Below are 25,797 nucleotides of genomic sequence, written 5' to 3' on the forward strand. Positions count from 1 at the left end.
CAATTTTTTAGTATGTTTTTAATCCTTAGAACGTGAATTAGTGATAGTTTGAATAAGAAATTATTAAATCTGTTAAGAAAATTTTAGGCAACCGAGCGTAACGTAATAAGCCGGGATAAGGTATTTTTGGAATTAAAAGTAAATTTACCTATAAAGATAAAACCACTGTACGTTTACTTAAAAAAGTTTACGTGAAATTTTTTTTTATCAATTTTAATTAATATCCCCTATTTTTTCATATTAAAATAGTATTATATATATTTATTTTAATTATATATATTATTATATAATTAAATATTATTTTATTTTTAATTTAAAATTATTTATATTTTATATATATAAAAAGATGAATAATATAAATTATTTGTGATATTTCAAATAATTAATTAATTTTATTATTTAATAAATTTATATTATATTTAAATGGTTTGAAAAATCAATTATTTTTGTGGAATAGGAAAACGGTAAGCGAAGTTCTCTTGGGGGTATTGATTAGAGTGGAGATTTTTCATTTTCATCTTCTTAATGGAAACGGATGGAAAACAGCAATTGATATCTCTGCGGAGATAAAAAAGAGGACAGAGACGGAGAACGGAGAATAGGATATTCAGCCCCATTTCTCAACGTTGCCATCCCTACCTTTTCCTTCTGTCCTTTGCCCCTTTGAGTTATTTAACCAGCGTCCGTTGACCAAATGAAAGGTCAGAAATTTCCATCATCTTTCTCTCCTCCTCTTTTACTATTTTGTTTTTATTTATGTATTTTCTTCTTCTTCTTATGGTTTCAGCGGCCACCATTAGGCGATATCAGCCTAATATCGCTAACTTCCGTCTGGGATTCACAACTTTCAATTGCTTCTCGGTATGTGCTTCTGTTATTGTCCATTCATAATTTATGTTTCAAATACAAACAATCCAATTATCTTCACATCTGCAGGTTGATTCTGAAATCGGATCCTATCGAGCTACACATGATCACTTTAGCAAAATGGTGTATGCAACTTCGTGTGTTAGCCTTTCGGAATATCCTTAGAATGATAAAGACAAGGGGAAAGAGAATCGTGTTTCTGATATGTTAATTGATTCATTTGGAAGGATGCACACTTACTTGAGAGTATCCTTGACTGAGCGTTGCAATTTACGTTGTCAGTATTGTATGCCAGCCGAGGGCGTGGACCTCACTCCTAGCCCTCAATTACTGTCACTCAATGAAATTCTGCGCTTGGCTAATCTTTTTGTAACTTCTGGTGTCAATAAAATCCGTTTAACTGGTGGGGAGCCTACTATTAGGAAAGATATTGAACAAGTATGCTATCACCTATCTAGCTTGAAAGGTCTTAAGAAACTTTCCATGACTACTAATGGACTCACCCTTGCTAGAAAACTTCCTAAGCTAAAAGAGTGTGGCCTTACTAATTTAAATATTAGCTTAGACACATTAGTACCTGCAAAATTCGAATTTTTGACCAGGCGCAAAGGCCATCAGAGGGTTCTCGAGTCCATTGATGCTGCTATAGAAGTTGGCTACAATCCTCTCAAAGTATGTATTTCTTTTTTAACTTTGTGCTTGTGGACAACTGGTTCTTATCCAAGGCTTTCTTCTTGATAAAATTAAATATGAGCTTTCCCTTCTGTATCTTCTGCCTTTTCTGTAGGTGAATTGTGTAGTTATGCGTGGGTTTAATGATGATGAGATGTGTGATTTCGTAGAGATGACATATGATAAACCAATTAATGTTCGGTTCATTGAGTTCATGCCTTTTGATGGTAATGTTTGGAATATCAAGAAGCTTGTACCATACACGGAGATGTTGGATACAGTGGTAAGGTAGAACTCTGACAGGTGATCCTGCTTGGAGATTTCTGAATGTTCCCTCTTTCATTCCTTGAGTAACTTAAAATAACAGGTCCAAAAGTTTCCTGGACTTAAGAGACTACAAGATCACCCAATGGAAACAGCCAAGAATTTCAAGATTGATGGGCATTGTGGTACTGTCTCTTTCATCACATCCATGACTGAGCATTTCTGTGCTGGTTGCAACAGATTGCGACTTTTGGCTGATGGGAATTTCAAGGTTTGCCTCTTTGGTCCTTCAGAGGTGAATTATATGATCTTTTGCAAAATTATTTAGCTTTGCCCTGTGACTTATGCGATTGTCAACCATGAGTTTGTTTTTCTTACCAGTGTTTTTTCTTTATAGGTTAGCTTAAGGGATCCCCTTCGCCGGAATGCAACTGATGATGAGCTTAGGGAAATAATTGGGGCTGCGGTATGAGTTTTTAGGTTTTTCCGTGGCTTTGTGTTGCATCTCGTCCCATTAAATGTTACAACTGTTAAAGCTTAATGTCATCATTCATACTATGTATTTTTTATTGATATATTTTAGGTTTGGATTTAATTTGTTCAGAAGTATTATGTTGATTTATAACATAATGGGTGATATGACCTGATAATGGAGCATAAAAGCATTACTTGATTGTCTGGATTACAAGGAATTTACTTCAGGTTTCAAGATTTCCTGCTTCAATATGTGCAATTGTCTGTGAACTTTCGTCGTCTGATCTGCTTCAGGTCAAAAGGAAGAAAGCTTCACATGCTGGGATGTTTGATATTGCAAAGACAACGAATAGACCTATGATACATATCGGTGGCTAAGGCTTGGTATGCCCTTCCCAAGAAACCCTTATAGCAGTTTAATCTCATTCCTGTCATAATAAAAACATTTTGGGTGGTTTATAAGGTGTGTCTACATTTTTAATACACAAGGTAAATTCTTTAATATAGAATTCTCTAAATTTCTTTTTACTCTTGGGTTTTCTCCTTCTTCACTTAAGAGCTGGTCGTAGACAGCTCAGATGCCATTTACATTGTTGATTCATGCACATGGTTGGATTGAAAATCAGGCAGACACTTATTTCCAGATTCTCCATCGATTTACTGTCTCTTTCTTTTTTAGTTAGACTAGTGGTTTTGACTTTGACAAAATTAAGTACAGGGATATAAATACTCAGCTGGAACATGCTGATTCTCAGATTAATATTGTATTATGCCATGTAAGATAAAAGCTGCATTTTAGCATGCATGCAAGTATAGATGTTGCTTCCTGTTATGGCAATTGATCTCTAATGGGATTATAACAGAAAAGAGATTTTTAGATGTACTGTGGTTCTAGAGATGGGTCTTTTCCAGTTTGTGTTGCATAATTACTTGTAAGTTGAAGAAGAAAAAGTTTAAAGAGTGCTTGTTGATGCACTGTTATCAGAAAACTCTGTGAAGATTAGTATGCATTATATACGTATGGGCTGATATTATTCAGCTTAAATGTAGAAGAATTAAATTCAAAATTTTAAAGTTTCAGCAGTCAGCATATACATCACCAGTATTTTACATCAAAAAGACATATTTTATTAATAGCCAAACCAAACCGTCAATTGCATACCTAGCCAATGAAAGAAGAAGAAAGCCTTCCAGCTGCCTTTGATAAGAAAAAAAATTAAAATTTCTTAGCTATAGATTTGCACCTCCATGTGATAATGATTATCAGAAGATGATCATTTCATAGACACAACATTCACTTAATTAACTCTTGAATAAAACCATTGAAGATGCTAGTTGAATTACTCTAATTTTCTTCTTCCTTAATCTTCAGCAATAAACTAGCTTCAGGCCACGTAGGTTTGTTTGCATGATGAATGAAATTTGATCTGCCAATTGGAAGTTTCTTTGTTTTCTTCTTCATTATTGTTCCTTTTCTTTCTGCAGCTGCTGCAGCTTTCCCAGTGAGTCGTTGCACAAGGTCTCGGAAATTTGCTACGTCAGTCTATGATTTCTGGAGCAAATATGTGAATTACGCGAACCTTGGGTTTAAATTTGTGGGAATTTTTGTACATGGACATTGATGGATTTGAACCATAACTTGAAACTAGACACATTAATTGGGTTAAGCCAAATGGAGATTCTGCCCAAAACATGAAACTGAGACCCGGCACGAGAAGACTCGACCTGACACTATAGCATGCCGGGCTAGGCCCATGGGTTTGTCGAGTCAGGTTTAGGCTTTGGTATTAAGTCCATGCGTCGGTTTTTGCTATAAAGGCAAAGCCATCTTCAATTTGTTTTTTTAAAAAATTTTTTAATTAATTAATTTTTTTTTTACATAAACCTATTAATTTTTCTTAATTTTCAATTTTATTTACAAATCTCTCAATTTTAATTTTTTCATTATATTCTTAATCTCATTTTCTTTCATAAACTCTTTTTTGGAAACTATCTAAATTCATAAATAATAATTTTTTATATTTATAATTTTATTTTTATTTTATAAGGATGAGTAGATAAATGATATAATATATATATTTTATTTATGTTTTGTAATTTATATAACATGTAAATTAATTAATTTATATTATATTATAAACTTATAATATTTTTCATCATGTAACCACAATATTCTTTCTGTCACAAATGAGAAATTATAAATAAAATGTTTAAGATATTCTCTTCGGTTTTAATAATCGAAAAATAATTTGTTTAAAAATTTTCATTAAAATTTTTTTAAAAAATATTGTTTAAATGGGTTGGGTTGGCTTGACCCTATATGGTCAGGCCTTGGGCCCTCACACATCAATGGGCCACCCTAGCCCGAAGGCTTATTACTATATGGGTTTAGGGTTTGGCCCAACCCATTAGCCCGATGGGCTGAGTCGGAGCTAGCCCGACGCAGCCTATTGATGTCTCTGCTTGAAACTATCATCATGTTTTGCTCTTCCATGGCATTAATGAAGTGGAAAGGAATGGAAGGGGTGAGGGGGAAAATTTTGTGTCGATCAGGAAGAAAGCATGTATAGTTCGGGCCTCAATAGAAGAGATCAATCCCAATCAAAATTGTAATCAAGGTGTTGAATATATAGAGGTAGTATAAAATTAATTAAAGTATTAGTAAGAAAACTGTCCTTTGGAAGTTAGATAAATTGGATAATCATACTCTCTCACAAGAGTCAAATGAAGCAACCTAACTATATGCCTTGATGCTTACATATGTTGGTAATAAGAGATAAAATTCACCAAATTAAAAGAATTTTACAAGAGATTGTCATGTTTAACTTTTAATACAATGTTATTAAGTATAATATATCTATATTTCTCTCATTGGAGCACAATAGCTGCTCGTTGCAATAAAATAGTACAATAAAGGAATTACCCATGGCCAAAAGAGAGCTGTGTGCAGCTTGAATTTTCTAGTTTAAGTTTAATTATTTATGTGATGATATGGCAAAAAAAGTTAAATATTCGAATAAGAAGATGGTCAAATCAATTAAACCCTATAAGAGGAAGGTATACCTACCTACTCATCATAAAGCAAAATGGGTAAATTTGTTTTATGAGTTGAAGTCATAGATGTATTGATAAGTTGGCTTTTTGGTTTAAAACCAGATTGGAACCAATTGATCCATCTCATTATGAGTCTGTTATACATGCTAATTAAGCTAGTTATAAGCTTAATTAAAGTTCATTTACATAATCTGTGAATAAAGTAGGGCAAACGGCAATTGGTTGGTGACGTGATTTTCTTGATTTAAAAATTTACATTTTTTTTTTTTTAAATTTTCTTAAGATAATCAATGGTTTGTTAATAAAATTTTGATTTCCCTCTATGATTTCTGTAGTGTGAATTTCACAAACCTTCAGAAAAACGTTTCCGCAAAGATAGAAATGGTGAAGATAGCAGTTATTATAAAATGTATTGAAGGTGGGAAGTGAAATCATATGGAGTCTTGCAAAAGAATTAATCACAAGGCCATAAAAGTGCTGACGTTGCTGTGAAGTTAGCATTCAAATCAATTCATATATGATGTTGCGTACTCAATAATGGCTTCCCATACATATGATATCACAAGACATATGGGTATATTATAATGTCTTTGTTAATAAATAAAACCTTCCAAGAATGTGTACAAGCAACCAAAGAATCGCTTAAATTTATATGCATATCAACAAGCACACCAGTTCTCCCAATACTTGATTGTGCAAGCCTCCTAATTAATTGCTAAGTTGCACTTGGATGATCTTGGTTCGTAGTAGTAGGTGACTTCGAAGACGGCAATGGCTCTCCACCTGGAGGCAAGTCGTGGAGAGCAGCAAGCATCCTTCGAATACTAATGGAGCTTGCTGGTTTGAAAGTATGAGATCTCTCGTGGAGATGATGTTTGATGCTTAAAAAAAGATGAAATTAACCAAAGATTACACCTTAATCAACATCTCCTCAAGCCCACCTTGAATCATTATATTGAAATTGAATGAATCTCGGAGTTGTCTGGTTGATAATTAGAAATCATACCATTTTGTATTAACAAACCACATGGATGTAGTTTTATGTAGGGATAGAAGTTTGTATAAGGAGAACTGGGTGAACTTTGAATTGTGTTAATTGCTTTCATTGAATGCTTACTGCTCTAGCTAGCTCCCCTTGGGAAAGAAGAATTATTTTGTTGTTGCATTCGGTAAGAGTATGATGAGGTTGAAGTTACTTAAAAGATTACTTGAAGAAAACAAATCGGAGGATGTGGCACCAAGTCACTGTACTTTGTCTGTTTTTGCTACTTGATTTTATTTTAAATCACAAACCAAATTGCTTACAGCTTCTTTGTAAAGACATATCTATCGTCCTACTTTTATTACACACAATTGATAATAACATTTCAGGCCAAAAAAACTGTTGGTTTGCAGATGAAGCAAGCAGGACTTGGATTCTGAAAATTAGATATGATTTAAAGATGGGCATGCGTGTATGTATTAGCATTTGTAAATCTGAATGGTTGGATGGTCCCAGTGAGAAAACAGGTACAAAGATTCTAAATAATTGACAGAAGTAGCAACATTTCGGAGTTGAACAAACTTTTCTTTATTTGAGCAGAGAAAATTCCAGGAGGGGAGAGATTCGTTTACACTTGATCATCTGACGCAGATTCAAACTTGATTGATTATGTATTACCTGCAATCAGACACAAGTATGTATTTAGCATTAAAAAAGTACATATAACAAGCATGTAGTAAAATGAAGAGGAAATGAAGCTGACCTGGAATTAATTGGAATCTGCAAAGAGGGCAGGAAGAATGGTGGGAAAGCCAAGGGAGGATGCAGTGAGAATGGTAAAGGTGTTTGCAGGGGAGTTGTTCAGCTTTTGAACCAATTAAAAAGTCATCTTTACAAATAACACACAACACTTATGACAAACAATCTGATACTACCACACTTGTAATTGATGATTGCCAAGCATCAGTGACTGAATTGGATGCGTTATTACTAGTACCACTATCATCGCAATCGAAATCAGCAAAGAGGAAGTCGAAATGGGAATCAGAGATGAGATTTGGAGGGGAATCCATGTATTCGAGAGAGAGGGAGTGGCAGTGGGGGCAGGGGAGTGAAATAGTAGAAGATGAAGAGACGGTAGAGTTGGAGAAGAGTAGGGTGACGCTCATATCACATTGGTGGCACCAACAAGTGAGTCTATCGGTGGCGGTGGCGGTGGCGGTAGATAACATTTGGGTAGATGGTAAGTGAATGGGGAAGTCTCTTGTTGAAGAATGGAGAATGGCCATGTGGGGTTGGGGGTTCTGCTTGTATATCCTTTTGTTTTTTGCTTCGTTTGGTGGTGTCCATTGTCATTTGTCAGTTTTGTTGTGTGATTATTCCCACTATAGATTATTTCTTGCTGAGCTCTTACGGTCGTATATGGATTTCAATGAGATATTACTTCACCTGTATTTTTCGGTAGGAAAATCTTGTAGTTTTTGATATCTTCAGACAAATCTCACATAAATAATTAGAGAGATATAGAGATTATTTGTATATTTTACATTATTTAGGGATTAGATGATAAAACTAATTAAATAATATATAAGTTCTTTAAACTGTTAATACGTGTTTTATATTGTTTGGTCGTAAGCAAAACTAGGATGAACAGAGTATTTGGACCAAGAAGTCAGGACATTGATAGGGGGCGATTGTGCGAATTTTGCATAGTTAAGGTCTTAGAAAGGCATGCTTTACTAATAGTATTGACAGCAGTGTTTTGTGGCCATCATTGATATTAAGACCACAGAATAAGAATTTTTTGGGGGAAAAGGACTATTTCCCACCCAAGTTTAAGCGCAATTTCAAAAGTATTTTTACGTCTGATAAAAAACTCAAACACTCTTCTATCTCTAAACCGCTATTAAGTTTTCTATTAAATATAGGGTTAAAATCATCATTTTACTGTTTATATTCAAGTTATGTAATTTTATCTGATTTTACCCCTCTGATTTTAAAAATTAATTTTTACCCTCATACCTGAACTTTAAAAAGTGACTTTTACCCTCCTAAATCCCTTATTTTTTTTCACTTTCACTTCGGCCACCGACAACGATGTGGCTGAAGGGAAAGTGATGAGCATTATCTAGATTTGGACAATGCTCATCGACCTTCACTAGACGATGGAGCATAGTCCATTCTCTAGATGACGCTCGTCGTCCAAAATAGACGACTCTCCGTCATCCAGAATAGGCGATGCTTCTTCATCCAAAGATCTGGACGACGATTGCCCTTCTTGGACGACGATCATTGTCCAAAGGTCTATATCTGGACAAAAACTTCTCTGTTGTCGGTCGGCCATTGTCGGAGAAAGTGGCTGGATTTCAGGGGGGAAAAATGAATTTTTTAAAACTTAATTCAGGAGACAAATGTTAATTTTTCAAACTGAAGGGGAAAAAATGAGATAAAATTTTAATTGTTTAACATTATTGATAAAATAACGAATTTGCCCTTTAACCCTAACAGAAAATATATGGGTGGATCTTAACAGATTAAACTTTGGATGGGTGTTTGAGTTTTTCATTAGGTGTAGATATACTTTTAAAATTGCACTAAAACTTGGGTGGGAAATAGTCCTTTTCCCTTTTTTTTTTTGGTTTCCTAACTTGGTTATGCATTCAAATGTTTGTATATTAATATCTAATATAATTTCAAACTCTTTTGCTTTTGTTATTCATAGCAAATGGAATACCTGTAGATGTGGAGAACAAAGAATATGAGAGTTCCTCCACGCGTTGCAAAGCAAGTTCAAACGTGCGGGATGTTTTTCTGAAGATAGCAGCAGAACATGATGAAGATTCAGAGGCGATTTGTACATTTTGTTTGAAAGTTTATTCAGCTAAATCTTCCAATGGCACTTCTCATTTATTGCGTCACATGAGTTCAACCCCTGAATGTGATAAAGGTGATGTAAAATATACAACTTCACACGATACATTGACTGATGCATCTACGTCCTTGGGGAATCGGGAATATGATTTAGGGAAGATGCATCTCATTTTGATGCAAAGAAGAAGCTTCCTTGCGATGGTGCATTTTCTCATGTGGGTTGTTGTGCTCACATTATGAATGTAACTGTGCAAGCTTGTTTTGATCTCATTTCTAACATCATTGAAAAACTTCGTCTTGGTGTTATGGGAAGCAATCCCCCATAGGAAGAAGAATTTTTCTACAGTTGCTAGAAATTTAAATTTGGATATCTGGAAAAAGTTGTCTTGATTGCCCTACATATGGGAATGGGATAAAAGTTTCAAGTACAACCTATCAGGTACATTTTCATCTGAAGATTATAATAGTTGTGCCCCTTATGCTACTGGGATATCTGTTGTTGTCACTAATATCTTCGATGTTAAAGATGAATTTGAAGATTATAAGACATTCCGAAGTACAAGATTTCGGACACAGCAGAACTCTCAGCAACATTTTCATTTAGTAAAGCAAAGCAATGATCTAAATAGTGAAGTAGATGTCTTAGAGTACTGGAGTTCATGCTCAATGAGATACCCAGTGCAATAAAGAATGGCTAGAGACATTTCAACCATTTGAACTTTTGTTGGTTGTGTTAGGTAAATAGTTCATTTATCTTAGATCACACACAGTCTGTTGCCTAAACTTGGCGTATGACTACAGTGCCAGTTTCAAGGCTTTTTGTGTTTTCTTGTGGATCCTGCTGGCTTGATAACTTCAGGTTGTGGAATGCATAGTGATGTGCTTCTTGTTATAAACAGGATGAGCATTCTTGTATTGTTTGGCATGATGTTAAATTATTTTACGCTTTTTTTTTTTATGAGATAGTTTTGCTCTCTAAAAATGTCACAAACTGAGAAGGCTACAGTTAAGCCACTAATCCATAACCAGTCACAAAATTTCAAGAAAGGAACTTTTTTCTTATTGAAATTAAAGCTTGACATAAACATGATACAATGAGTAGTTAATCAAGAAGAAGCTTCCGCGTGAGCAATATTGGAAGCCTCAAGATCAGCAGCTTTCTTGAGAAAATTCTGGTCGTCATCCTCAAGAGCCATCTGAATAGGGCAAGATCCTAAGCCATCAGCAATAGCAAGCAAAATCTTTTTCATCTCAGATCTGAACTCTTCAATATCAACAGTTCCACTTTTATCCAAATCAAACTTGTCAAAAATGGAATCATAAAGCTGTGTTAGCTGTTCAGGAGGAGTAGCAACATCGACGCCGAAGTGGGTCTCGATAAGGCGCATAGATTCAAAAGCCTTGCGTAGCTCAGAGCGTGATAGAACCCCATCGTTGTTGAGATCCAAGGCTGCAAATCTCTCATCAACACTCTTCTTGAATTGCTCATCGTCGCTCACAAAAGCCCTCACTGTTGATCCATCAATTATCACGACACCCATTCTTCAAATCTTTTTCCTTCTCTCTGATAACGCAATTAGTTTGTTTTTTTGTGTTATTCTAAGGTAGATAGAGATGAATGTGAATACACGGTGGGAGAAAAGAATAAGATAAGAGAGAAAAATTTCCTCGCGCACCAACCCCACCAACCACCCAGAGCCCGCACCCCTCCCCCCCAAAAAAAAATATAAGGGAGTAAATCCTGTGGCCACAGAAGGTTTGGCCAGAGAACGTTTGCCACCCCTAAATGATAAAAATAATCCTTTCCAACCCAACATCAATTTGTTTAAGAAAGCTAACTGTGTGAGGATAAAATAACAATTTTATTATATATAAATTTTGAAAAGAAAACTCTATTATATATCATATCCAAAAGTTTTAAAAATGATAATTTAATAAAAACTGTTTTTTTAAATAAGACCAAAAAAGTTTGAAAATTTACATATCAATTTTTGCTTTTTTGAGAAAAATCTAACAGTTGGCAACACTTCTCCACCAACTCCATGCTTTCATCGTTGTCATCCCTCATCCTCATCGCAATATGAGTTATCATCTTTAACAACCTTTATTCGAGTTGATGATTGAGTGAAGGTTATTGTTGACAACATCTTATATTACGACGATAAGAAAAGGTAATAGGTGTTGATAGCGGTGAGATTGCTGATGGATAAAGTTTCTGAAAAAAAGGTAAAGTTGAGAAAAAAAATAAATAAAATGGTCCTAATGTAATTTTAATTTTTAAGGGTTTTTTAATTTTGGGTTTTGAGGTAATTTAAAAAAAGATAATTTTAAAATTTTAAGTAGTAAATGGCTTTTTTTTAATCAATTTTGATTTTAGATGAAAAATTATTTTTGTTATTTAGGGGTCGAGAAGGTTTTAGGTCAAACTTTGGGTGGGAAAAAAAATCAAGATAAGATAAGATAAAAGGATGCGCACATTTGAGGCGGCGTTATTCGTGTCAACCAAGAAGTCCCCATGTTTGTTTTACGGTAAAGAATAAACAAATAAAGTTGATGAGAACTACCATAAAAATATATATACTGGGTTGGTTTCAATATTGAGATAAATATATATATATAGGAAAATTAAATAAAATATCCATTTTTTATAGATAATAAACAAATTTATCTTTAATTTTAAAGTTTAAATAAAAATACCTATATTTTAAAGGATTTAAACGAAAACCTCCTAAATATCAAAAAAAATACCAAAACTTGCATTATTTTATTCTATATAAACTATACCTCTTCCTCTGTATATTAATATATATAATTTTACTCATTATTCAAGAGAGATTTCTAGAGAGAGAAAAGAAGTTCATGATAGAGATTTCAAGTGAGAAGAAAAAAGTTCGTGATTTTAAAGTATTTATAAGTATTATAACTTCAACCGTTATTATTTTATTGATAATGTAATTATATATAGTGTTTTACATAATAAATTAGAGTTGTGTATAAAAATTAAATTGATAAAAATTATAGGGGGTATTTTGTAATTATTATAATAGTAAGAGGTGAAATGATATTTTATAATATAGGGGTAAATTGATATTTTAAAAAATTAGTATCACATTAATTAGAGTATATTAATAGTTATAATATGTAATAGAATTATGAAATATGTGTAATTATGCAGTAGAAATAAAATCACGAAATTCAAATTTAATAATAAAATAATGTAACACAAATCTATAAATAGTATTTTTAGTCATTTTATTTATGTTGATTATTTCATTATAGGATTAATGTAAATGGGTAAATATGTTTCAATTAGATAGAGAGAATAGATAAAAAGAGGTGACAATGTAATAAAATATATTAGAGATAATATGAAATTGGTTAAAATTCTAAAGCACACAACATTCGAGGGATTAATCTAAATGGTGAGCGAAAAGTGTAACATAGATCAAAGGATAGTTAAAATTTAGATAAGCATGAAACCAAGGTATCTTGATGATGATATCTCGGTTGAAATTTTGAATGATGAAGATGTTGAAGTTTTTAATGGTTTATCTAATCTCATTAAAGATTATGTTCCAGTTTTTATAACAACTACAGTTAATAATAATAATTATGAGGTTCAACAAGCAAATGAGGGTTTACATTGTGATAAGTCGAGTAGTTATCCAAAAAATCAAGAGATTGATTAAGAGAGATTTAAAATAACAGGATTAATTTAAAACAAAATTTTCTAAGGAAGATTTTGTATACTTAAATAATGTTCATGTTGATGTATTGTATAGTGTAGAAGAATTTGTTTGTGGCAACAAAGAAAAATTTTCAGATTTGGGTGAATTTGATGGGAAGGTTATATATGATATTTCTATCAAAGAATTGGAGTTTGAAGAGAAGACATATATTAATAAATATATTGGAGGTACAAATAGTTTTCCATAAACAAATTCTGATGGTGGGAATGTTTATATTGATGCATTTCATTGGTTACCACATTTTCCTGCCAGCCATCTACATTCAGAAGTCGAAGAGTGCAAAGAGATGATGATTCTCCAAAAATTGGTACATTATTTTCAAGTAAAAAATATCTCATTGATGCGATAACTCTAAATGTTTTTATGAAGGGATATCAGTTTAGAGTGTACAAGTCAAACACACTCAGATGAGAGGTTAAATGTCATAATGAATAATGTAAGTGGCGTGCACGGGCAATCAAAGTGGGAGGAAGTGATAGTTTTGACTACGTCATCTGGATAGTTAGCACACATGTCCTAGAGATTAGATATTACCTCATCATAGACAAGCAAAGACTCAAATTTTAGGGTAAATTTTGAGAACTAGATTTATATTAGTTGATTTTGTTTATCGACCAAAGGAGATCATTGTAGACATCGTCAACTGATATAAAATTGATATATCATGTATAAGCATGGTGGGCGAGAAATTAAGTATTTCAATCATTGAGGGGCACACCAGAATAGTCATTTATGTTGCTGCCAAAGTATTATTACAATTTAATACATTGTAATCCGGGAATTGTGACACATACACTAACAAATAAGTAAGAACGATTTAAATACTTTTATATGACATTGAGTTGTAGTGTTTGTGCATTCTAATAACTTATTTGAACAGTCATTTGTATTGACACTGCCTTTTTAAATGATAGATATCTACATCATTTATTTATCATTGTTGCATTGGATAATAACAATCAGATATACTCATTGGCTTTTGACATTGTTCTAAGAGAATATCATGACACATGGTGATGGTTTTTAATAAAGTTGAAATATTATTTAGGTGAGGTATCTCATTTAGTAATGATTTTAGATTGACATGTCAATATATTCTTTGCAATAATCAAAGTATTCCCAGGTGTGCACTATAGCTATTGTTGTCATCACCTTCATTGTAATATATGATCCAAGTATAAGAAGAATGCAAAAGCCGTGTGGATGTACTAGAAAGTTGTTAAGACACATAAAGTATGAATTTTAAAAGATAATGAAGTTATTGTCTTGTATACATGCTGATACAGCAGTATACCTGTATGAGGTGGGTTTCGATTGATAGGCAAAGACATATTTCCTAGGGTATAGATACAATATAACGACTATTAATATCGTTAAGTCGTTTAATGCACTTGTCAGACATGTTCTAGGTTTACCCATTACTATGTTTATCAAATTCATTAGAGGTATATTATAGTGATGGTGTCAATGGGGAAACCTCATACGATGGTTTCTCATCACCCACATGAAAAGTCAATATAAGATATTCCTTGGATGGTCCCATAGCAAACAATTAACACTATAACAATATCAACAATCACGAGTTAATAGAATACTAAAAGTATTTCTAAAATATCATTTTCAATATACTAAAAAAGTTTAGCACTTACCTCAATAATAGGTGGAGATGTGAATGTCAGACCCCTTCTCAATAGTTTATCATTATCATCACGAGGAGATTGTAATAACATATACAATTATTATCAGGTTTACATGTTTACATATTTAAATAACTAGAATATCTGGTATATTATTAACTTTTCTACCTACACGATAACATCTATGTGGAGATGAGATCGTGTGTCCTTCATACAAGTCATTCTATCCTTCATACGAGTCATCGTATCTTTCATATGGGTCAACCAATCTAAAATAAGATTGACCCCATCAGACCAATACAACATCGAATTAACAAATGAAGAAATCCTATCCAATGACGAGGGGATCGTCTAACTTGCGCTCGGTGGCTTTAGTGATATATGCTCGACGACTGGGGTCATAATAATGGCGCCAATAGGAGTAGGCATGGTGGTATGAGTGGGCTTGGTGACAAACAGCTAAACAGGAGCTTCAATATGAGGCGAAGCAACGATCGGAGAAACAACGTCAAAAGGACCTAACGATGTATCTTCTGATGAGGATGTAGGTGATGTCAATGAAGAAGACTATCTATCTAACATCCCTGTGCATCGGACAATGTCGTCAAACCAGTCTGCGACTTTCTCCACTAAAGATAAAACTAGTAGGAAATTAACATCATCCTACAAATTTTTGTTTTAGTGAACTTTGTTATTATACTTTATACATATTTTAATTAATAACAAATTATTACTTACTACATCTCTGTTAAAAATAGTTGAGATAATATCCTATTTCGAGATGTCTTTTGTGTGCCATCTCAACATCCGAACATATCCTGAAACCAATAAGATATCCATTCATTGATGTAGTGTGTCTAGTGTCTCATATATCCAAAACTACAATTTCAACTTAAATCTATTACTCTATAAAATTACAATCGTATTAAATCAATTCTGTTTTAATCACAATTTTTTAAAAATTAATAAATGTCATAATTACCTGAAACGCTAGTGGGAATTCTATAATACCATATTTTTTCATAAGGTTTTCCTTCTTCTTTATAGGGTCGAAATCTATGAAAATTCAAAAGATATTATCATAAATCGATTGATATATCATTTGCCACACTTGTACTCTCCACAGGTATGTATTGAACTCATCAAGATGATCAACTAATTGTAATATCTTCTAGGGGATTGTTTTTCTCAAATCATTTTCTAATTACCCTATGTGAAGATAAAAACAACAAGACCAACTTTTCTGCATTAGTGTCATCCTCTCCCCAAGGTCTCTGCTGGAAAACGCAACTCAAATTAGCATATGTAATTAACTTACGCCCATGAAAATATGTATGGTGGATCCGATTCGTGACCTTAGATTGAATATACATATCAATATCTAACATATGACTGAATCGAAGGCTTGTCATCATGGCGAACTTATACGGGTTGAACTTCACGTCAACCTCATTAACTCAAAACCATAACTCATCGCTCGAGTTCGCCTTATTTACCATTCTTAGGGTGAGGGAATGTATTAACACTCCACTAAATCGGTTATTTTTAAGGTCTAGGAAGTGTCTGAAATAGGTATGTTGAAACATTTGCAACTGTCGCTCTATTAATATTTTCTTAATCACGGTTCCCATATCTCTATATTCATGCGTACTAGATTAAGCCTTACAGTGTTTTCCCATAGGGAATTTGATTTCATCCTTTCGCTTATTCCTTTTTCCGTTTTGTCGAACTCCTTGTAAAAAAGTTAAATTATGATTATATTAATTTTATATTAGTAATGATTTAATTTCGAACATAGATATATTATTTAGAAAAACTGCCCTTAAATTCGAATTCTACACATAAAAAAAAAAACCTTAAAATGCAAAAATTTAAATTTGTCTCATTATATAAAAAAAAACATAAAAAAACCTATAATTTTGAAAAAAACTTCATTCTGCCCCATGAAAACCCACTACGCAAATTTGCGTGGCGAAAAACTTTGGAAAAACGTATTTTGCACCTCACCACATGAATTCATGTGTCAACGAATTTTTCTATCCCACCACACGATTCATTGTTTAAAAAATCACATTTTGGCCCCCAACCACACGAATTTATGTGGTCTAGAAAGTTTGAAAAATACACAAAACCTCATCGTCTCCAAGAAATCTCACCACATGAATTCGTGTGGTTAGCAAAACATTCGCGTGGTGATTGTCGATTTCTTGTGGTGAGATTTTACCTTCCAAACTTCATTTTCCAAATGTCATTTCAACAATAATAAACTCTACAACTAATCTAACACAAAAACCCTAAAAAAATTTATCAAAATCATTAACAAATCAATCAATTTTATCAAATCTTTTAAATTTAAACATCCAAATTTTGGGTTCAATTGACTAAATCTTGCACCAAAATACATAAAAACATGATAAAAAATGTTTTACTAACCTTTTTATTCATTTTTGTCATAGAAAATGTCACGAAGAGAGTCTGCATCTCCTGTGGCTGGGTATACGGTTTTGTGTGACTGGGAATAATGATTCGACATTTTCCTTAATTTTGGCATGAAAGACAGTTTTATCTTTACAATGAAATAGAACATTTTTATTTAAAATTCAAAAAGTTAGATAATTTTTTTTACACCCCTAAATTTTAGATAATTTAATTAATTTCTCTTTTATATATATATATATATATATATATATATATATATATATATATATATATATATATATATCTTGAAACCTTTAAGGCATTTATGACGCTATAAATAATTAATTAATAAATTTCTTACTAATGTTACATCATAATTATGAAACCTGCACCCGTACAAATTTCTGACTACCAAATAAACGTATTTACAAGTCATACAACTCTTCTGCCAGAATCGGATTTGGTCAAAGATCTTAACCTTAGAAAAAAATATACCTTTGAGTTTGACCTCTTCTTTCCTCCATTCTTTCCCGGCGACGAATCCCAATTCTCCGGCGATCCTGTTACCAACACACTTTCCGGAGATCTTACTACCGTCATATCATCACAATCTATCACCTCTCGCTGACTTCCACCTCCTAAAATCATCCTTCGCATTGCCGCTACTACCTCCTTCATTGCGATGTCAACATCACCTCTGTTTCTCAATAAAACCTCCCCAATCTGAGCTGGTGTTAGGCCTCCACCTGACATTATGCTACTCTCTACTACATCAAACAATCCATGACAATCCACTACAAGATAGTTCTTGGCTAGGAACTTGAAGGCATGCATCCCGCATGTCCCAAGGCTTACATGCACGTCCATTCGCCCACATCTAACTAGTGCTGGATCCACATTCTCTCTATGATATGTGGTGAACACTATGATTTTCTCTTCTCCAGAGCATGACCATAGACCATCGGTAAAAGTCAACAACCCTGAAAGTGTAACCCTTCCATTCTTACATCCAGACTCCTTGTGCTTTCTTGACGGATGTGATCTTTTCTTCCACATTCTGTCAGCCGTTAGATCAACGGAGCAGTCTATATCGTCGATTACAATTATTGAACGGTTTGTAGTTTGTATGAGCAATGCTCTCAGCTCTGAATTGTCTGTAACTTTAGTGAGCTCAAGATCATATACGTCATAGCAAAGGTAGTTAACCATGGCAGCAGTTAGACTTGATTTTCCGGATCCTGGAACCCCATAAAGCAAATAACCACGTATCCAAGCGCGTCCAACTCTGTGATAAAACTCTTTGCCATTAGAAAACGCGGTTAAATCATCCATTATCTGCTTCTTGAGTTCAGGTTCAAGTGCTAAGGTTTGGAAAGCAGAAGGGTGACGAAATGGAACGGAAACCCAGCCTAACTCGTAGGAAGCATGGCCATTATTAGTGAACAGTATCCTCTCACGAGACGCACACTCAATATTAATCTGCCTAATTAGCCATTAAAACACTCTTTCCATCAACTCAAATTTTCAACTCTTACATATATTTCCCTAATTTTATTATTATTATTATTATATATATTGTGCTCCTTCCTTTCTTTAACGTTATATATAACTATATATGTATATATGTACTGGATACTGATGGAAGGATGGACGTCGGAGCTGATAATATTCGATGTATATATCGACATATTTTGTTTTCCACTTGCATGAATTTTCTCAACTTTACAGGAGGGAAGTGTAGCTTTTAAACAAAGTTTCATTTACAATTTGATCTTTTATGAAAAATATATTCCTCTAAATTGAAAATTTTTGATGAAAAAAAGCATTGTAATCATTGTGGGCTTGAGATAGATCAAAATGATGTGGTGGTGCGTGGCTGTGTTGGATAACCTTAGCTTTTTCCTAGTTTTTAACAAGCAAATTAAAAATGGTCGAGATTTGATAAAAAGGAAATGAAAAAGAAGAAATTAAAGTGAAGTTTTAACAAGCAAATTAAAAATGGTCGAAATTTGATAAAAAGGAAATGAAAAAGAAGAAATTAAAGTGAAGAGATTTTGGTTATGGTTGACATGAAAAGGCAAGAAGCTTAAGGTATATGAAAATGATAAATTGATAGTAGCGCAGGTCAGCTTTCCATGCATATATACATAATTAATAACGTTAAATATTGTACGATATGTGAATAATACGATTTCAGTGTCACTCAGTCCAATTAAAATGCCTTGTGATGTAAGTTAGTTGGACGTATTTCTTAGAAATGTATACGGATAAAATTAAAAAGCAGGTAGAATGAGAATCGATTCGCTTCTCTTTTTTATATATGTTGCAGATGCAGAGATATTATGAAAGAAGGCCACCAAAGATGCTTTACAACTCTACAGTGAGACCAGGCAGGGAGACAATCCAGAAACATCCATGGAATTTATCATATTTATATAACTTGGAGTTAACCTATGGATTTATATTCTCCATCATCAAATAAAGCAAACGCTTGGTATAGACTAATATCCAATTTCAATTCATGTTTTGTCTCTGCTGTATGTTTCTTATTTAGGTGGTATCACCTGAAATCGTCCTAACAACTTCAAACATGTTTGTCACCTTCCTTTTTATCCTATATATGAAGGATAAGTTCTTTTAAGGGAAACTCTCTGGAAAAACTATAAATTTTTTCCCATTTGGGTTCTGGAGAATCATTAACATTGGAATGGCTACTGATAAACAACTTCAATTGCATGGTGTCCCTTACCTTCATGTTGCCTCTGTAAGATTTATTTTGTGTAAACTCAATGAATAAATCAATCAGTCCTAATTCCAATATCTATGTATAGGTTATAAAAATAATGAATTAAAGTTTAGGGTTATAAAAATATCTGGATCACCATACCATTTGAATTTGTAAAATTATTGAGATTACCTCTTAATATGATTTGATTTTTTATTCTAAAAATCTCGTTGAATGACAATTTTTAATAAGGCAAACTATATTACAATTATTGCATAGTCGATATATATAATAGATTAATTGACTTATTAAAATCTAATAAATTTTAAAATTCACACTTATACCATCTATTTAGATCATAACATTTAAGTATATTAAAATTATCTTTATTGATTACTCAATCTCATTTGTAAACTAATATTAAATTATTAAATTATCTAATTTCATTAAATCAAAATCATAGTTAATGTTAGTTCCGAAACTTCTAACAGTCTTCTTCTATAAGTTCATCAGAATACATATTTTCCTTCTTTTCTATTTTCCTTCTTTTCTATTTCTATCTCTCTCTAAGACTAAGACGGTTGAATTATTCATAGGTCTAAAATTTAAGCTCACCCCTCTGGTATTTTCCATGAAGAAGTTGATAAACTGGCCAATTTTTGGTCTTCACAAGTGGGATAATTCTCTTCAAGATTTATAGTTCAAAATTAGAGTACGTATTTTGATACGTGCACATAATCTTTCCAGTTGCATATTTGATTTTATTTAAAATTGAACATAATATACATACAATACATCCACCCCTGATTTTCTACGCCATAAGTATACATAATGAGATCATCAAAATAGTGAATGATGTCACTTCACTAACCTGGAAGCCCAAATATTGATAACGCTTGTTTCTTGCCTTAGTTTAGTGGGTTGGTGAAGTGACGCACTTTCAGCTCCACCTCCACTTTAATATTTGTTTCTTGAGCTTTCTAGCTATATAAATAATAATTTTCAAGTAATAATTCAATCAAGACTATCACTCCTTACTCAGGAGAAGTATGCATTTGTAGCCAAGGTCAACATAAGTGTGAATTCTATATATTTTCTCATGCTTATCTATGTATGTAGGTATGCTGCCTTAAAGTTCAATGGAGAGATAGTGATTGAGGAATTTTCGGCATCATATATATGTAGAAAACTAGCTTGCAGCAACTGATTATAAAATTATAGTCGGAATGCCTTGTGCTGTGTTTTCTACTAGTGCCTTCCACATGTTGCTTACTCGATAATGCTCAACTAGTCCCCTCAGTTCAGATTGGAAAACTATCAAAAAGTAATATGCTGTGGCACTGTAACTATAAAAGGGAGTGAACATTTATATTGTAATTGGGTCCCCATTTCCACTACCAACTAAACTGAGCTCCCATCCTTTAAATAACTACAGATATAATGGATGTAATTTCTCTCCAATGGCAATGGCAATGGGGTTTCAGTACCTAGTTTTAGTGTGGATGGTAATAAGTTGTGCAATGGCAGATAAAGCAAAAGACAGAGAGGAGTGCACAAATGAGTTGGTAGGGCTTGCTACATGTTTGCCTTATGTTGGAGGTCAAGCAAAATCTCCAACACCTGATTGTTGTAGTGGTCTAAAACAAGTCCTCAAGGATGACAAAAAGTGCTTGTGCGTGATTATTAGAGACAGAGATGATCCAGAACTTGGTCTAAACATCAATGTTACACTTGCTCTAGGCCTTCCTTCTGTTTGTCATGCATCTGCTAACGTTTCTCAATGTCCTGGTTTGTATATGCTAGTTTCCTTTCCATTGATGACATTAATTTGTGTTAGTTTTGAAATAAAAAGAAAGCTATCTCTGCCGTTTACTAATCACAAATTAATATTATTTCATGTTGACATTAGCTCTTCTACACTTGGATCCTAATTCCCCTGAAGCTCAAGTTTTCTACCAATTTGGTAAAACCTCTAACCATGCTGCTAGTAGCCCTGCTCCAAGCCCAACGGGTAATATGTTATTGATTGATTATATGGTGAAGTTCAAAGTTAACTGGTATACATAAACACACACACACACACACACACGCATATATCTATATATTTATTTATTGTTCATTAATATTATCGAAGCGATCAATATTTATTTGATATCTCAGCTGGAGGATCAGGTAACTCCATCAGTGCAAGAAGCAGCAAGGGGACCAGTGATGGATGGTGCAGTAGAAAGAGATGGGTAGAATTGGAGATTGTTTCTGGAGTTGTCTTACTGCTTTATTTTATCACTTCATAAATGTGATAAGTGATAATTGAGGATCGATTTGTATTTCTTCAATAACATGAGCCTTGAGTTGACTGTTCAGTTACTACTGTGTCTTTCTTTTACTATAATTTAATTATAGTACTTGTTGAATGAAGGAAAGAGTTATGAGCCTATATAACATATTATAATGCAACTGAGAGATTAAATGTTTGTCAATGCACATGAAAGAGTGTCGTTGGTTTTCAGAAGCAAATAAGAGGATTATATGCCACTCAAAAACTAACCATGTAACTGTTGAGAAGTTGGTTAACCAAATAACCATCTACAATAGAATGGTATATTGATGTGAACTGAACTAATTGAAGAAGAGATGATGAAAGAAGAAGGCAAAACCAGAGGGAAGAAATTCACAATCAAGAAAGAAGAGAGGAATTAGAGAATCAAGAATAGGCAGAGAGAAAAACAGAAAGCAACTTGATTGTATTTTTTCAATAATCCCCATCTGTACAATTAGCTACTATTATATATTGGTATGCTTTACATTTTATTATAACTAAATGACGCGGTTTATTTGGATAGAATTTCAAAACCTTGGATTTATTTATTTTTCTTTATTTTGGTCTGTAACAATGCCCCTTCCTTAAGATTCCTTGTCCTCAAGGAAGAATAGTAGGATGCAAACTTCGGTGCTACATCCTTAACTAGCAGTTGCTTCAACCATCTTTGATGTGAATCCAAGGTGTTTCCCATATTTGTCCAAGCATCATCTCTCTCCAGTCTTTGAATGTCTGAATTTTATACAAAGCATTTGATAGAAAGGGTTTTGAGTGCTTCCCTTTGTCACCCTTGTAAAAAGGTGGAACACCAACATAAATGCATCTTTTTTCAATCATTTTCAAAGCAGCACTTGTCATACTCTTCACAGTCATGGCCATGGCAGACAATCGATTAAGGAGAGCACCAACAATCAAACCAATAAGGACCGTTAAGGTTGTTGCTTGACTGATAAAAACATCAAATAAAGTCAAGAACATTAGGATGATTGACTCCATGGCAATTCCATTCCCAATGGTAGTAGTGGTAGTCCTAATAACGTCAATGACACCGATCCTCTCACAATTACAGTGGCTTATTCCAACCATCTCAGCAATACCCATAACAATGTCACTATGGGAACCATAAGCTTCAATGACCAAACCAAAGGCTATAGTGTTGAATATTAGAACTGTAGCCACTGATATACCATACATGGCAGCAAAGCCAAAACAAACAAAAATGTTGGATGTAAGGGCAAGATTTGAAATAACTGTGGATTTGCATCCCAAAGCAAAGCCAACGATAACATTGGTGGTAGTTCCTATCCTTACACACAAGAAAAGTTGCCCATTTCCTACAACCTTTTGAACTCCATCATTGTTGCTTGTGAATAAAAATGACAAACCAATCCAGTAGACAATTGCAAATACAGTAGCCATGATAAAAGTGAAGATTATAAGTTTCTGCTTCATCTTTGTTTCAATTTCCTTAATAACCTTGATTTCATACCACTCAATAGCAACCGTAGTGGTGAACAAACATACAATAATACCTACTGAACTAATGAGTAGAGGAGAGAGCATAAGAGTGGAACCATGGTTGATCCCAAATATTGATATAGAAGCAATAACATAAGCAACACTGGATGATTCAGCATATGAGTGAAAAGAATCAGAACCTACACCTTTTCTTGCTTCTAAGATTGTCCTTCCATTGGCATAAGTAGTCAGTTTCATCCCCAGGAAACCAGAGAGCAAAGAGGTTCTAGCACTAAGTAAAAATGACACAATGCTGAAAAGTGCAGTGATTACAGACTTGTCCAAGCTTCCAAGCTTTGCATCTCTATCAATCAAGGCATTAGTTACTCTCATCCAACATTTAAACCTCGTCATCTTGATAGATGTATGAATAGTTATTCCCAAATTGAGCCAGCCAGACTTAACAACAATTTTTAGCATCTTTTTAAACAATTCAAATACCAAATTTATTTCTTTGGCCTTCACATACCTAATCGATATTTCCTCAAACCTTTTCTGAGTTCCACCCCACTCTTGCATTTGATAATTCCTAAGCAATTGTTTCCCACCACCTTGACCTTGAGTAAATCCTATAACCCAATAACTGGCAATAACTTCAGGAAAAAGTGTATTGCCAATTCCATCTTTAGAAGGGACTTGGTGAGCAAGACCATTTTGTTGGTCCAAGACTGCCTTCATCAACTTATCAATCTCCACAATGTAATTCTTGTTCTCTTTCACCACATCAGTTGAGGACACAACGATTTGCCAAGCCATCTTTGTAAGTTCCTGTTGAATAAATTTTACTTTCTTTTTCTTTTTTCTTACCTTTACTTTTAACAGGTCACTCGAAGCCTTCCGCCGAATCACCAAGTCACCACCATTATACACCACACTCTCGTTCTTTTGGACTGAGACATAGTTTGCACCTGTCTTGAATTCACCTTGAAAGTAACCATAATTAGTTGCCGCCACCATTTCCACAGGCACTTTCATCTCTAACAATTGAAACCTGTCTACCAGATATTCTATAACAATTTCCTCTTCAGTTAACTCAATTTTATGTTCAAGATTTTCAGCAACTTCTTCTGAGTCAACCCTATTTTCCAGATATTCTATAACAGTTTCCTCTTCAATTAACTCAATTTTATATTCAAGATTTTTAGCAACTTCTTCTGCGTTTGCTTCAGCTAGGTTAAAATTATGTTCAAAATTTTCAATTCGTGGCAAACTCAAACCTCTAATCAAGTTGTTGATCTCATCAAAGGACTCCATTAGCAACCTCTGAAAACGCGTCTCTGATTCTTGCAACGCTTTTTGCAATGCCTCACGTACATACTGTAACATTTCTTGCTCAAACTCTTGGTCTGTTTCTTCAACCATGACGGAGGATCACTGCTCTGATACCAATTGATGTGGACTGAACTAATTGAAGAAGAGATGATGAAGGAAGAAGGCAAAACCAGAGGGAAGAAATTCACAATCAAGAAAGAAGAGAGGAATTAGAGAATCAAGAATAGGCAGAGAGAAAAACAGAAAGCAACTTGATTGTATTTTTTCAATAATCCCCATCTGTACAATTAGCTACTATTATATATTGGTATGCTTTACATTTTATTATAACTAAACGACACGGTTTATTTGGATAGAATTTCAAAACCTTGGATTTATTTATTTTTCTTTATTTTGGTCTGCAACATATATACCCACAGAACAAGTCACATTAAAGCTGCAGACCTTCGAGTTAATGAAATAGGACCTGCGACTTGAAGTTGAAGGAGCGTGGGAAAAGAGGGCTACTATTTGGATAGCCACTTGCGGTAAATTTTGGAGCCTGCAACAATTCACTAAAGATAGATTCTCTTTCTGTTTTGGCGTAGCAATTTTTGCTCTAAACTAATTATCTTACTGTTTTGTTTAACAAAGTTTTGATTATCTAAACCTTTCTCAAAAAGATGACTAATGATAACTGTGTTATTGGCTGTGAAATTCCCCCAACTAGATACTCTAGGGTTTTGAAGACTTATCTATTTTCTTAATAGTTTACCATTATTATTTGATATATGCCAAACAATTCATTTTAAAGACTGACACAAACAAGGGTTTATTGATACTAATGGTAGGATCATTTGATGAATTCTAAAACCTAGATCATATCACATTTCATTATTTGTTAACAAGACTACTGGTTCCTGGTTCTGGTCTCTTTATATTAAGTAACATGATAATAGTTGACTTAGATGACAGAATGAAACTGTAAAGAAATT

At 33.6% G+C, this 25,797-nt stretch overlaps 4 protein-coding genes and 1 long non-coding RNA gene across 6 annotated transcripts; 2 read left to right on the forward strand and 3 right to left on the reverse strand.

Moving 5' to 3' along the window:
- The first annotated feature begins 454 nt into the window (after nt 1-454).
- On the forward strand, nt 455-3,943 carry LOC123212699 (GTP 3',8-cyclase, mitochondrial-like). 2 transcript variants are annotated; one of them, XM_044631831.1, is made up of 8 exons: nt 455-701; nt 788-861; nt 937-1,539; nt 1,655-1,822; nt 1,907-2,098; nt 2,201-2,269; nt 2,572-2,661; nt 3,763-3,943. In XM_044631831.1, exons 3-7 carry the CDS (start codon nt 1,072-1,074, stop codon nt 2,653-2,655), a joined length of 981 nt encoding a protein of 326 aa, XP_044487766.1. In that variant the 5' UTR covers nt 455-701; nt 788-861; nt 937-1,071; the 3' UTR covers nt 2,656-2,661; nt 3,763-3,943. The 2 variants fall into 2 exon arrangements, with proteins under 2 accessions (XP_044487766.1, XP_044487767.1); XM_044631832.1 differs by having other exon boundaries at nt 1,907-2,074.
- A 2,942-nt stretch (nt 3,944-6,885) lies between these two features.
- LOC123214883 lies at nt 6,886-7,635 on the reverse strand. Its single transcript, XR_006501908.1, has 2 exons — nt 7,077-7,635; nt 6,886-6,991 (listed from the first exon to the last, which is right to left on the reverse strand). It is a non-coding gene; the product is annotated as an uncharacterized LOC123214883 (long non-coding RNA).
- Nucleotides 7,636-10,221: 2,586 nt separating this feature from the next.
- On the reverse strand, nt 10,222-10,871 carry LOC123213226. Its single transcript, XM_044632618.1, has one exon. It carries the CDS (start codon nt 10,723-10,725, stop codon nt 10,291-10,293), a length of 435 nt encoding a protein of 144 aa, XP_044488553.1. The 5' UTR covers nt 10,726-10,871; the 3' UTR covers nt 10,222-10,290.
- Nucleotides 10,872-17,420: 6,549 nt separating this feature from the next.
- On the reverse strand, nt 17,421-19,743 carry LOC123214389 (AAA-ATPase At4g30250-like). The gene is made up of 2 exons (XM_044634124.1): nt 19,738-19,743; nt 17,421-18,467 (listed from the first exon to the last, which is right to left on the reverse strand). The coding sequence occupies exons 1-2, from the start codon at nt 19,741-19,743 to the stop codon at nt 17,421-17,423; spliced, it is 1,053 nt and encodes a 350-aa protein (XP_044490059.1).
- A 1,394-nt stretch (nt 19,744-21,137) lies between these two features.
- On the forward strand, nt 21,138-22,131 carry LOC123213924 (non-specific lipid transfer protein GPI-anchored 13-like). The gene is made up of 3 exons (XM_044633555.1): nt 21,138-21,501; nt 21,623-21,724; nt 21,874-22,131. Exons 1-3 carry the CDS (start codon nt 21,174-21,176, stop codon nt 22,005-22,007), a joined length of 564 nt encoding a protein of 187 aa, XP_044489490.1. The 5' UTR covers nt 21,138-21,173; the 3' UTR covers nt 22,008-22,131.
- The last annotated feature ends 3,666 nt before the right edge of the window (nt 22,132-25,797 follow it).

This window comes from Mangifera indica, chromosome 4 (genome assembly GCF_011075055.1).
Source record: "Mangifera indica cultivar Alphonso chromosome 4, CATAS_Mindica_2.1, whole genome shotgun sequence".
NCBI lineage: Eukaryota > Viridiplantae > Streptophyta > Magnoliopsida > Sapindales > Anacardiaceae > Mangifera > Mangifera indica.

Coding starts and splice junctions, on each gene's coding strand:
- LOC123213924 (XM_044633555.1), top strand. CDS start 21,174: ATGGCAATGGCAATGGGGTTTCAGTACCTAGTTTTAGTGTGGATGGTA. Junction 21,502..21,622: donor TAACGTTTCTCAATGTCCTG/GTTTGTATATGC, acceptor TGTTGACATTAG/CTCTTCTACACTTGGATCCT. Junction 21,725..21,873: donor CCCTGCTCCAAGCCCAACGG/GTAATATGTTAT, acceptor TTGATATCTCAG/CTGGAGGATCAGGTAACTCC.
- LOC123212699 (XM_044631831.1), top strand. CDS start 1,072: ATGTTAATTGATTCATTTGGAAGGATGCACACTTACTTGAGAGTATCC. Junction 1,540..1,654: donor TTGGCTACAATCCTCTCAAA/GTATGTATTTCT, acceptor CCTTTTCTGTAG/GTGAATTGTGTAGTTATGCG. Junction 1,823..1,906: donor CGGAGATGTTGGATACAGTG/GTAAGGTAGAAC, acceptor TTAAAATAACAG/GTCCAAAAGTTTCCTGGACT.
- LOC123213226 (XM_044632618.1), bottom strand. CDS start 10,725: ATGGGTGTCGTGATAATTGATGGATCAACAGTGAGGGCTTTTGTGAGC.